Below are 13,496 nucleotides of genomic sequence, written 5' to 3'. Positions count from 1 at the left end.
AATGCAACCAATATAATTCAGTATTTCCTGTGAGGAGCCTACTGCATCACCTTCAGACTACAACTTGAGATCAGTTTCACAAACTTTTCCCAAACCCTGCAAAACACCTACTCCAGACATGTGGCATGGGCAGTCCAGCAAGCAAGATTAGATCCACTTGGCTGAAAGGGAAGGAAGAAACCCACTCTCAGAAATCTTAAGTCTTCCACAATGAAAGAACCTTCCTTAGAAGCTGTTATTCCTAAGTCTTGCATAAAGGTCAATAAATAAACTCCTTGTGATCAACCTTTGGAACAAGACTGGCCTAGTTTCTTTATTTTTCATCCCAACAAAAAAAGCAGCATCTCCAAAAACAGTCAAATTATAATTTAAGATTAATTTTAAACTAATAATAAAAAGGAAGTTCATGAGTGGACAAATGATAACTTGTTATTGAGAAGATCTGAGTTCTTGAGGGCAAATAAAATACCAAGGCATGAGAAAAAAACCCATATAAATTCATATACATATAATCTAGTATTAACAGTATGACCACAATATAAAAAAAGATATCTTAACTATCAAATGGTTGAGCAAAATGTGGAGAATGGCAGTAGTTCATTTTGGAGACAGTGACAACTGTATTTTCTTAGTTCTTTACAACTCAGTGGTCTAAGAGAGCAGAAGATGATGCAAGTAGTTATTATCTACTGAAAAATGACATTACCACAGGGATGAGACTGGCTGCTTGCACAACACTATAAAGTGCTAGAAATTTGGGGAAGCAAAGTTGCACTGTAACAACAGCATTATGTACACTGCAAGCCTTGAGCCACCAGCATTAAAATATCTCTGGAACTTGTAAAAAGGATTTATTACTTTTCCAACCTAAAAGTAACAGAATTGTATTTTAGAATTTTATGGAATTTGCTCATTTTTATGCAAAATTGATGATAGGAATTGTTCATCTACCAGAAGTGGATAACAGAATTTAAAACTAGTGGTCACTTAAATTCCAGCGATGTTTGTAATTGCTAGTAATAAAATAATGGCATAAACATATCTATGCAAATGAAGAATCCTAATAGTTATGCATACTACCTTTCTAAGAAAAGCCAATTTGAAATCAATCCTGAGTAATTCGCTAAGAGAAAGAATTCATACTTTTGTCTTAAAGTGACAGTTGACAACTGTATGAGAACATTTGGGTAATATTCTAAAAACCATAAATGCACAATTAAAAGAAGATAGCCCCATTTCAAATAGTAAGAACAACACACCCCTCTCCAAACTTCAGAAAAATAATTTTGAGGAAAAACATTAATTTACAAAGAACAGAAGAAAAGTAAAACTTATAACCAGAAGCCAAACACTGCAAAAACAGAAAGAAAAGCAAAAGCACACTACAAAAACTATGTCTGAAGAGTCAAGGGTAGAATACAGAAATTTTTATTCTGTACATGTGGAATCATAACATTGTGTTCATCTTTTATGAGAGAGAAAAAAATGCTGATATTAATACAGAAAATACAGAACTGGTCAACAAGTTGTTCTTGCCAAGTAGCAAAAGTAACATTTAAATGTGGATAATAAATAATCTAAGTTCACAGTTTAGAAGACTGATGAGAAAGCTAAACATGTTCATCCCTACACTGTGTCTGGCAGGGTTTAGTCACTGAATCAAATGCATTACAGACAAAAGAAATTCTAATCTTACTATTCAGAAACCACTGCTAGCTAGAGATTTAAAAATTATTAGTACTGCAACTGGTATTTTTAAAAGATATACTTTAGCAAACACAAATTATTGGCTCAACACAGGGGAAACAGATGAATTTTACATGGAAACCATGTGAATTTCACAAGCCTTTTCCCATAGCTTGTTATATATCCAGGATATTACCCTACCATTAATAATTTTTGGATCCTGTCAAGCTAACAAATGGCAAAATGCTGAAAAGGTTGGGTTTTTTTGGTTAAAATCTTTTTCCTTCAGAATGAATACAATTAACTTGAATCAAAAAAAGTTCTGATAGAAGGCTGAATTTTTAAGAATTATTTGAATTAAATTGTTTTAGACACATAATGGTAAATTTTCAAACATACATAGTGCTCGAACAGCATATATATTTATCTGCAGAGAAAACTAGCTACATTCTTCACACCAGAAAAATTTGGTGTGAAGATGAGAAACTTGGTTTTGCATCTTTTATGAAGATGCTTATCCTCAAGACAAGACCAGCACTCAAAAAAAAACCACCAACAGAGCCTGTCTAAAAGATCCTACTGTTCAGTTCCTGTAACTATTACAGAACTAAAAACTTCTTGCATCATCTTAGTGCCAACACAGAAAATAGCATTATCACAGAAAAACAACAATGACCTTCACATGCTTCAAACTCTTCACAGCACAGCAGAATGTCTACTTATGTATGTTACTTTTAGAAGAATATTAATTAGTTAGAGGGCAAACACTAATTTACCATGTGCTTGCATGGAGGAGCTGCAGAGTAAAAGATCACAGTCTAAAGACCTCCATTCCACCATTCATTTCTAGTATATAGATTTGTTTGTGCCTGATGCAAAGCAGAACATTACAAAAATAATTAAACAGTAAGATTAGGAAATCAGGAACTGCCTGGAAGGGCTTCCAGCTAATTAGAATGGAAGCAACATTGACATCACTTTAAAGTTCTCATGTAATCCTGCAGCATTTGCGGGGAAGCCTCGCAACACCTGCAGTTACAGCAACACTGAACATCCGAGAGAGGCCCTGGAGCGTTACTGATCCCTGCGTGGAGCACACCCAGCCAGGATCACAGACCTGGTTCACCTGCCCTCACTTTGAATGTGCCTGTTTACTGACACTCCATAAAGCCAACATTCAAAACACAAGTTAAAGCTCAGGGAAAATTATCCAATAGCAAACAGCTTCAGCTTTCCAAACGGAGACCTTTGTGATGCCGGGCAAAATGTGAAGTGCTCATGAATAATCATTTGAAATAGCAGCACTGAAGTAGGACTGAAGCCTAATGTACACCTTACAGTTTACTCTTACTGTATCCCTCTTCTGTTCAAATAGACATCTTGCTACTGCTATCCTACTCTTCCCTCTACTTCCAAAAGCTACGTGGTTAGTATTTCATTAGCACTACTTTATGTATTTTAAGTCAAAATTACCTATATCTGATCTAACTCAATTCAGGCTATATAATCATAGAAGTAGCAAAGAGAAATACCATGTTTAATTTGACTTTTTAAATACTCACACCTTTACTCTTCAAAACATTTTCAGAATGGCTGGAAACTGTTAAAGGTTGATATTAAAAACAATTACACTCAAAATATCAATTTCTGTTACTAACCAGGTAGACAGGCAGGCTTTGCACACTTATGTCCTTGGTACTGCAGCTTGGTATGACTTAATCAAAAACCCCAACCAAGTCAGTTTACATAAATACAAAGGTGCAATCTTGCTTCATATCTATAATACAAACAATTTCATATGGACAATGTCATCATAAATAAATCAGTTTTTTACCAGTCTCATTCTCTACTTAAATTCTCAATAAAACCAGTAAAATTTATTCTTTAGTTCTGTTTTTCACTGCAGGAGCTTAAACACTGTAACCTGCTAAAGAATAAGACAGACAATATGGCATCTATTTCAGTCAGGTTATGCTAGCTACTTGAGAAGGAGAAACATTTACTTTCAGTATTTATTTCTTAAATCCCAGTGGAAGAAATATTGAAGACAAAGAAAAGCATCCATTCAGATTCAGAGCACTGATTTTATTTCATATCAGCTATTCCGAGAACTTCAGAGACAATCCATGATCTCCATCTGCAGAAGAGCTCTGCTCTGACCTGGCTGTATTCCTTCAGCAACTCAAGTTGAGATGGCAATGCTCTCTGACTGACAAAGAGACTGAAAGGCTCCAAAATAAGTAGCATATGACCAGAAGAAGAAAAACTATTCAAAATACCACATAAAAGGGAGCACATTAAAAAAAATTAGCTTCTGAAAGCTATCTGTGTGTATAAAGAGAGTGACTCAATGAGGAACCTCTGTAAAATTCGCAGGTGTCTTGGTACCAACAGTTTACCCCTGGTGATCCACACAGATACACATGTATCTATTTAGTATTCACCAAAACAAAAATCTTGGCCTGACCAAACCAAACAGCAAGCAAATCACCATGGGGAACTGCAAAAGAGTAACAGTGAACACAAAAATAGTCCACCTGTATTGTAAAGTCCTTAAGAAGAAACAACAAAATAACACTGTCATCGGGGGTACCAGATCAACTCAATTAACTAATCTGCATTAATACTGCCATTAGCAATGATCAGTATCCTGGACCTAAAAAGAAGGGTCAATTCACTATGCCAAGTCACATTAGAGGGTGATGAAAGAAAATGTCTGAAAAATAGGATATTTGACATATTGCATAATACTTTCCTACTAAATAAAAATGTAAGAACCCTGTAATAACCTCTGCACAATCCTCATGATCTCAAGATTACAAAATATGTACTCAGATAATGCAGGCAAGCATCTTTTTACTGATATCCTTCTTAGTGTTCACCTTTCTTTTTGTTAGAATAATATGGAAAGGAGATAAATTATTTTTCCATCTCTCTAGAGGTAAACTGCAAAAAAGTTTCAGCTACTTCTGGTTTATTTTTACCCAGCTAGGATATGTATTCTCCCATACTAACAACACTAATCATCATCAAAAGACACTGAATCTTTCAGCACTTCAACTGTTGATCTACTGAACTTGTCTCCTATAAATCTGCTTATCTTTGCTGATCCCCACCACCACCTCAGTGTTTCTTCTAATCATCTCCCATGAAACCATCAAGTTTCTCCCTCCTGCTCTCCACAGCTGTTCTGACAAAGTAAAAGACAGTGCAGGCTGGGAATGCAGGCTGGGAATAGGTAGTGATCAGCTAGCATTAAGCCAAAATGAACAAGTAACTTAAACTAAAGCTGCAGCCCTGTGTTCAGTGAGGCCATGAATATGCACTTCTGATACAAGTGCTAATTTCCCACAAACCAATCAGTACTTTAAAAGTACCTTTTCAAACCCCTCTCTCCTTCCTAATAAATCCAGGTGAAATTGCCAGAAGTTCGAAGCTGGAGGGACTGAAAAGGAGAGTGAGGACAGGCAGGTGATAACCTCACCCGATCTCCATAACCTCAACATTTTCTTATTTTTCTATGGTTTTCTAGCATAATCAAATACATTAAGCAGGTCAGCTGGTATGTTGTCTAACTGCATCTGCAGAATAATTCAGTTAAAAATACACTGAGATAATAATGTAAAGAGTCAAGCTGCTCCAGCAGTGAGCCAGGATACAAAAAGAAATTCTTTACTTTTTCTGTTCCAATTCAGATTTCTGATCTACAGCCTCATGTCCTGGCACAGGACTCCTATCCAAAGACTCCTGAAATGCCAAATCAAACTACTCTTGTAAAAATTACATATCAAACATTTACTAAAAATCAAATCAGAAGATGTATGATTAAAAAGAAGAAAAAAGTCAAAGACAGCTTGAGTTGAAAGAGCTTTTTTCCAAACAGCTGAACAACTATCACAGCATCAAAAAACAAGGACCATAAAGGCACCAGAAAGATTCAACACAGAACTTTGTAACACGGGTAAACCTATAAGAGGAATTAAATGCATTTAAGCTTAATAAACATTTAACTTAAGAAACATTTTATTTGTATGAAAACTGAACTTTCAATAAAGGTTTAAAGATTATCTTTTCTCAAAAAAACCCAAAACAACAAAAAAATTCAAATGTGTATGAAAATATATACCTTCTTTCTCCAGTTATTATCCAAATTTTTAATCTCTCATACTGTTAAGTTGCAGGAATGCCATACTCTCAGATGCAGGCAGAACAAAACAGAATTATTTTTTGTGAAAAGTCACCAAAAAGCACCATGGGGAGATTGAGATGAAAATATGAAGAGAAGTTGTATTGATGTTACATTACAAATGTCATAATGTTGATAAACAGAGCTTCAAAATTAAAATCTATGACTTTAAACAAGCAAACATTGGAAAAGATCCCAAACAAAGTAGTATGGAAAAACACATTACTTCTGTCAAGAAACAAAGTATTAATTCCCGCATATAAGTCAATTCTGTTTAAATCTACTCTCAAATCAAATCTCTATTTTCTTTCATCAACCCTCACCCACATCACATACTTGTGTCTTAATGCCACAGAAGTACTTTACTGAAGTGCTTGAGCAATGGCTGACAATTGACCAGCCACAAATTCTCTAATTCCTGCAGGAACCCAGGGTTTGGGTACCTTCAACCAGGCAGTGCATTTTGTACCCCTTGTTGTGTATGGCATTGTAAGTACACAAGCGAAGGGTTCCAAACTCAGAGGCTGTATGAAGCTGAAGCAGTACACTGCAACATTGTGTTAAAACACCAGAGTCTACATACTGACCTAGAAAATTTGTGCATGTCCTAAAAGTGCATCTTCTAAAAGCATTTGCAGGTATGCTGTCAAAATCTAATTCAAGGGTTATCTTCATTCAGTTCTTCATTAACTTCCACAGTAAGCAGTTTTGTACTAAAAATGTTGAAGAATAGGAAAGGCTGAGCACCACCAACCATTTGTGCCCAGCTATTCATAGAACAGCTTTACTGTGATGTGCAAGACAAATGGCAATACTATGAAGGATTCCCACACTCTCAGAAGCAGCTAAAACTAGACAGGTTAGGACAACACAGACTGTGAAACTGCTTTCAGTTTCCTTATGAAACAAATTTATGCTCAGCTCTGACAAATATAAAAGTAATGCCCTTATGAAGGTTTGGGGTTTGTTCTGTTTACTTTTTAAACTGTTTTCTTGACTAAACCAGGTCAAAATATATTACTATTCACAAAAAGCTGGGAACAGACACTCCCATGCAACATAAACTAGATAACACTGATAAGTGAACAGATGCAAACAGCAGCAGCAGCTGTACTATCTTTTCAGCTTACCTGAGCTACAGAATTTCTAAGGATCATAAATCATTGCAGAAGTTAGTCACTGTGCTATTAAAGGCTTGGAGGACAAAGTTTGACAGAGTCAGAGGTGAAAACATCTCAAGAAATCAATTTGAAAACAAGCATTTGTTTTCCAAACAGAAAGTTTCAAAATTACAAACATCAAACAGCACTCAGTCATTACATTTATGTTAATTAAAGCCTTTCAAGGTAATCTCATAACTGACAGCAAGTTAACAGCTACATTACAAAGGCAAAATGAAGTATAAAGGGATGACAGAAGAATTACCTGATGTTATTTACATTGTGTGTAATGCTGATTGTTTACACAGTTTACTCAGAAAACTTCAAGACAAAGGCAAATTCAGTTCCCTTGCAAATACCTTGGCCTGCAAGTGTGCTTTAGATTCCTTACTGGCTTCATATGTGGCAACAAGAGACTAAAAATTGCTCATGTACCATCACACAAACCCAGGCTGCAAAGTTCTGCTAATAACTGTATTGTATCACTCTCTAAACTACTCCAGGAAAACAAGAACCGAGATAAAATGTTCCCCAGGGTCTGGAAAGATCAAGCAGCAACGGGACTTAGAGAGTCTGGTCACCCACAGCAAGTAAAAAAATCCCGTAGGTCGTTTATCAACAGCTTCTATGGAATTTAAACATTTTCTTTTTAAAAGCCTCATCTGTGCTTGCTTTCACAGGCACAGGGCAACACAAAATAACAGAGTATTTGTGTAATTATGTTCCATCTTTCCTGAAATTATCAGATCAAATTATGTTTTCAAGCCCTGCTACAGATGTCAACAATTACAGACCTCCACCGCAGGTCAGATGCAGTGCTAACAGTGTTAGCTACCCCTGGGAGCTCTACAGTCTCCTTCTTTTACCCAAAGACCTTGCCAATATTACAACTGACTAGAAGCTTTGAAACAGAAATATTAATCAAGTTCTCTTTGTTGCAGCAGTATAAATGCTATTTTTAAGGTGCTTTAAGTTCTATCCATTACCAACAGACATATCCAACCTCCCTTTTGCATATTTCAAATTCAACAGTCAAAGCTCCCTCACCGCAGAATGCTGCAGAATGTGCTTTTTCTTGCCCAATACATTCTGAACATTTTGAATTCTTCAACTCTACTAGATACCTGCTAAACAGCAACTGCAGGAGACACAGATGGTTTCTTTGTAATCACTAGAGGTTCAGAATGAAAGCAGCAAGAATGCAAGGGCAGCCTGGCCTCTCTCAGGAACATCTGTGAGGAGAAGAATCACAGACCTTCTCTAGTGGCTACGAATGTCTGAAAATGGCACTCACATTTTATTCAACTTATTAGTCTAAAGCTGAAAGAAGAAGCTACTAGGATAAACTTCTCACTATGGCACTGCTCTTTTAGCTACCACTGAGATCTTTTTTCTCTTCCAATTTAAGATGCACCATCTATGAAGAAAGATGGAGAGATTTCCTTCTGTGAGGTAAAACTGGGATTTTCTAAAAGGTTATTGAGATATTAAAAATACAGAACAAAGAAAGTTCTGGGTAGGCATAAAAAGTTGGAATTCTTTATTTTATAGAATACAAATCCCCAAAACCATATAAACAGGACTTATTCCCACTAATTATCATAGAAAACATGAAGCAAAAAGGCAGACATGGGAACAGAAATCATTGCTTAGGCAAAAGGAACAAAGAGGGAAAACCAATTGAAAATGACACACAGAAAGAGATCTCTACACCAAATGTAGGAAAGATACAGTCAAGTTTCACTGAAGGGGGATACAAGAAGTCAAGTATCACAAACTTCAATTTAAGGGCCTTAAAAAGTATCTCAATAACCCTATTGCTACTAAATACAGTTTATTCTGCCAATCCAAGTGGGGCATTCTGGCAAGAACGATGTTATTTTTCATAGGAAACCGCTACCAGTTGCTTCTAACCATTCATCTCTTTGTTGTGTAAATGATAATCTGAGACAGGTTGCTTCCTGTAGCTTTCAGAGAAGCAGCTATAATTCAACAGTGCTTGTTACCAAAACCTGAGTTTTGCCTACACAAGAGCTACCATCACAGTTGGCACTGAGATTTCTACTAGGGCTTTCAACTACGTCTGCCATAGGCACAGCAAAGAAGGCAAAAGTCTCTTAAGGGCCACTGCTCCAGTAGGAAATCAGCAATGATCAGTAAAACCCTGCCTACAGCAGGAAGTCACTTAACACACTTACAGTAGACTCTACACGGCACTTTGCTCAGATACTGAGTGCACAAATGCATGTAGAAATGGACTGATGCCCCTCTGGCTCTCTCCCAGTCCTAACCAGACTCATTATGCAGTTTTCAATAGCAGCACTCTCCCCTTCACTGCTCCAGGTCACCACTAAAGCAACATCAACTAGAAGAAAGCCATATAAAGTCAGCTTGTCTATGGAGAGACTATTAAAAAAAACCCACACCCAACAAAACTCATATTTTGCTAAATTTTTTTGCCACAATCAAAACATCTTCTCGGGTACATCACTAGTGTGCGTTAGCAAACTGGGAAATTACAGCTCTGTGCGGTGGGAAGTTCAAGAGTCAACAGAATTTTTACATCCCTCTGATCAGTAAAATGAGTCCTGACTCTAAGAACAAAGTGTAAAAGCTGTTTATTAAAAGTTATTTCTTTCAGTCATGTGATAGTAGAAGAGAAGCATGCTGAGGAAAGTCTGTACAGTCCCCTATTCCACCCTTGTCCATGTCACCCAATTCTCCTTCCAAAGTTTAACAAAGACTAGAATTATTCAAGTCTGCAAGAGGCTATGGGTAAACAGTTTGAGTTGTGGAGCAACTTATTTTGTGGGTATTTTTGGTGGGGGAAGATCAGACACATAAATCTTTTTAATTTGTTCAAGTTAGAACTTACACTACACCTCATTAGCCAGTCTGCCCTATAACTTTGACTTCTGCAACTTCGTAACTGCAAAACAATCATGTTAACACTCCTACAGCTTATTCACCTTATCAGTATTAGAGCCAAACAACATATTATTATTGGAGAGAATTCTAGAATCTTAAAATACAAGAACCAGTAATTTGATATTTTCTTATAGTTAATTCCATAAACAAGTCTGAAGTTGAATATCAATGTTTTCAGGGGGTGGGGGGGGGGGTGTTTGGATTTTTTTTAAACTTTTGTGCCAAAAGGAAAACTGAAAATAATAATTCCTAATGCAATGCCTCAATTCTAAAAAAATTAAAGTATTAAAGGTCAAGGTGTTTGTATCTGCTGCTGAAAAAGTCCAGCAAGTAAAATCGCATGTGCTTCACTACACTCTCTTATGAAGCAGCTGTAATTAAGAAATCACTTGAGACTAACTAAATTTTCTGAATAAATTTTCTGAAGTAGTAACTTCTCTCATACTTAGCATTGAAAAAAAGCTATAAACTTACACTTCTTAAATGCTTTTAGAACCTAAAAAAACCACAGAAAACCCAAAATTTATTTCCTGAGTATTTTTGACTGCAAAACAATTTAAAAAGAAAAAAACCCCTCAAATGTACTTACTTTGATAGGAGCTGTTGAGAACTTGACTTTTCGGTCTGGTGCTGGGTCTTCCTCTTCAGAAAGTCCAGGAAACTCCTCATATTCGCTGTCATACATATAGTCCTCCTCTCCCTCCAAAATTTCTTTGCCTTCAGGCTCTTGGTTTTCTGGCTCTGTGTCCCTGTCATCATCAAAAGCTGCATTCTCTATTCCAAAATCACTGAAGTCCTCACTTTGCTTTTCTAACACTTGCTCCTCTTCTTCAGTACGCTCTTCCTGCTCTAGAACATCTTGTACTTGTGGAACTGGACCATCTCTTACAGACATCCCATCTCCTTCTTCTTCCCAACTGGTCTTGCTGCCATCCATAAACTCTTCCACCACTTCCAAGGCATAGTCACTTCTCTTCCCTTCCTGTACATCACATACAAGCTTCTGATTCTCTTCATCAACGTGATCTTTCTCCAAACATTTTTTTTCATGCCCTGAGGTTTCATCTTGTGCAACCAGCTCTGTGCAAGTCACCTCTGTGGGAGAAACCCAGGAGCAAACACTATCTGATATCTGCTGAGCAGGCATACTACCCATATTCCACGGGCTTCTCTCAAGTACCAGTTGCTCTCTTTTGTCTTTTCCCAGTGCCTTGCTTGGCTCATCTCCGCAGATCTCAGGCACTTTGAGGAATGCACCTTTCTCCAGACATCCTTCAGCAATAGCAGACGAATTCAAAGTCTGCTGGCCTCTCAAAGGGTCCTGACTTGGAGAACTATCATTTTTGGAAGTTTCTTTGGATTCTTCAGTATCACTGTCACCCAGAAAGCTTTCCAGCCTCCTAGAAATGGGCCCTGCATTCAGGAGGGAAGATTTGGAACCACTATTAGTATGTTGCTGCTTCAACTCCTCATTACTTTGATTTTCAGCCTTCTCCAGTGCAACTGGAGGACTTGCTTCTGTATTAAAACTGAAGTGGTCCACCACATTGCTGCAATCAGAAGCTGAACCATGTCTCCTCTTATCTTCACTTCTTTCACATTTGCTGGGGGAATATCTGTCCACTGAGCTCCGTTGTTTTATATTTCTCTCGAAGAGCTTCCTGGTCTCTGAAAATTTTTCTGCCAGGGCTACTTTGTCCAAGTCTGCCTCATCGTTGCTACGGATGACTTTGTCAGCAACAGAAGACACGGACAATGAATCCACAGGACTGCCACTGGGGCTGGTACTTGTATTAAGAAGGTTATTTTTTTGGACAATGAGAAAAGATGGACTACCTGGAGAAGATCCATACTCCGCTGCCGTGGCCCGGCTAATCAGTTTAGTCTCAGCCGGTGGATTGCTTTCACAAGAGCTTCCCATTTGCAGAAACATATTTTTGATCTTGTGTACTCTGTTACCGTAAGTGGCAGCTCTGCCTCGACTGTGTGGGTCACTTCCCCCTCCATTGGAAGAGGTGCTCAGCTTCTGATGCAAGCCTGTTTTGTTGGAAGCGTTGTCAGGATTGTTTACACCATCAAAAGAGCATTTGATAGCATGGAAATCAGATTTGTAAGCATTTCGGTGTGGAGAAGCACTTCTTAAAGTCCTCTCCCCCTTGCCTTCGGTTTTCATCATTGTTGAAGAGAAAGCTTCCTCCACTCCTTAAGAAGAATGGGAAGAACGATTCTCTAGCACAAAGCTTCCACCCTCCAAAACAGGCAGTGTATATCCCACAGAAGATCCCAAAAGCAGCCTTTCACTCAGTCAGCCTCCCTGCTCGCATTGAAATGGAACGCAGGGGACGCTACGTGGAGAGAAAGAAATCAAAGCGCGTGAATGGCCACATCGGGAGTTATCCCCAGCGCGGATCGCGGTATCCGGAAAGCCATCTGCAGAGAGACAGAGAGTTTCCATTAACTCGGGGCCTCGCCGGCGTGTGACACGAATCCGAAACTCGGGCTGGGAATCGCAGCCCAAGACCCCTCTGCGGGATAAAGCCCATTGTGTCGGCCGGGACGCGCGGACCCAGCTGCTCCCCGGGCACCGACCTGACGGCTCTGGCGAGGGATGCGGCGGCAGGCGGCCGCCCCCCCCGCAACCTCCGGCTGCCGCCCCTCCGCTAAGGGCCGTCCCGGGCTGGGCCAGGCCAGGCCGGCTCGGGCGGCGGCGGGGGAGGGCAGCGCCAGCCCTTCCTGCCGCCCGGGGGAGGCCGGGCCCGGGCCGGACCGCGCGCACGCACCGCGGCGGGGCAGGACGGAGGGGCCCGGGCTCCCCGCGCCGCCCGCAACGGGGGAAGCCACAAGTTTCGGCCCCAAGTTGGGGCTTCCCCGTGGTGGCTCTTTGCGCCGCGGGGCCTGCGGGGCGCGCAGCGGAGCCGCCCCGGTCCCTCGCCCCAAACTTTCCGAGCCAGCCTACCTGGGGGCGGGGGTCCTGCCGCCTCCTTCCCCTCAGCGTTCCCAGCCGCCCAGCGGCCGCACACACCACGCCATCATTATCCGCCGCCACAGCCGCCCGCCTTTCCTCTCTCTCTCTCTCTCTCCCTCCCACCCCCCCCGCCCTGCCGCCACCGCCCCGCTCTCCTCACTCCACCTTCCTCCCGCCCCCGCGGCGCGCTCAGAACCGCCGCCTGCCCGCCCGCGCCGCTCCCCGGCCTCACGCTGCTCCGCGCCCTCCTCCGCGCTGTGTCTCGGGCCCGCCCGCGCGCGCTCCCTGCCTCGCTCGCACACAAAGAGAGGGAGCGGCGGGCGCGCCCCTGCTCCGCTCTCAGCGCCACGGAAGAGACGGGCTGGGGGCGGCGGGCGCGACCGGCCCGAGGGAAGCGCCTCCCGCGCCGGGAAATACCACGCCATAGCGGGATACGGGTTTCGGGTGATACCATGTCGGCGAGGCGAGCCGGCGCGGGGCAGCGTCGGTGGGCGCCGAGCGCTCACCGGTGCCTCCGCCGGGGGAGCTGGAGACGGTGGGGCGAGGGACGCTGGAGAAACTCGAGCGCCGA

General features: G+C 40.8%; 1 protein-coding gene across 5 annotated transcripts in view; it reads right to left on the bottom strand.

Moving 5' to 3' along the window:
• Positions 1–13,286, bottom strand: part of LOC139593675 (neurabin-2-like) — a 41,053-nt gene extending 27,767 nt beyond the window's left edge. For 3 of the 5 annotated variants that reach the window (XR_011680370.1, XM_071434892.1, XM_071434895.1), the window contains exons 1-2: positions 12,917–13,044; positions 10,550–12,390 (exon numbers count right to left, since the gene is read on the bottom strand). Coding sequence is in view for 4 of the 5 variants with exons in the window: in XM_071434892.1 (XP_071290993.1) it covers positions 10,550–12,136 (1,587 nt within the window). In the remaining variant the exon portion in view is untranslated. Of the gene's footprint in view, positions 1–10,549; positions 12,391–12,549; positions 12,832–12,916; positions 13,045–13,157 lie in introns of those variants that run through there. The other 2 variants (XM_071434893.1, XM_071434894.1) reach the window with 2 other exon arrangements.
• Positions 13,287–13,496: the final 210 nt, after the last annotated feature.

This window comes from Agelaius tricolor, unplaced genomic scaffold, assembly GCF_023055355.1.
Source record: "Agelaius tricolor isolate 1412-34295 unplaced genomic scaffold, bAgeTri1.0.p SCAF_10, whole genome shotgun sequence".
Classification (NCBI taxonomy): domain Eukaryota; kingdom Metazoa; phylum Chordata; class Aves; order Passeriformes; family Icteridae; genus Agelaius; species Agelaius tricolor.
The sequence above is the reverse complement of the archived record's forward strand: the minus strand, read 5'-3'. Positions and strand labels throughout refer to the sequence as shown.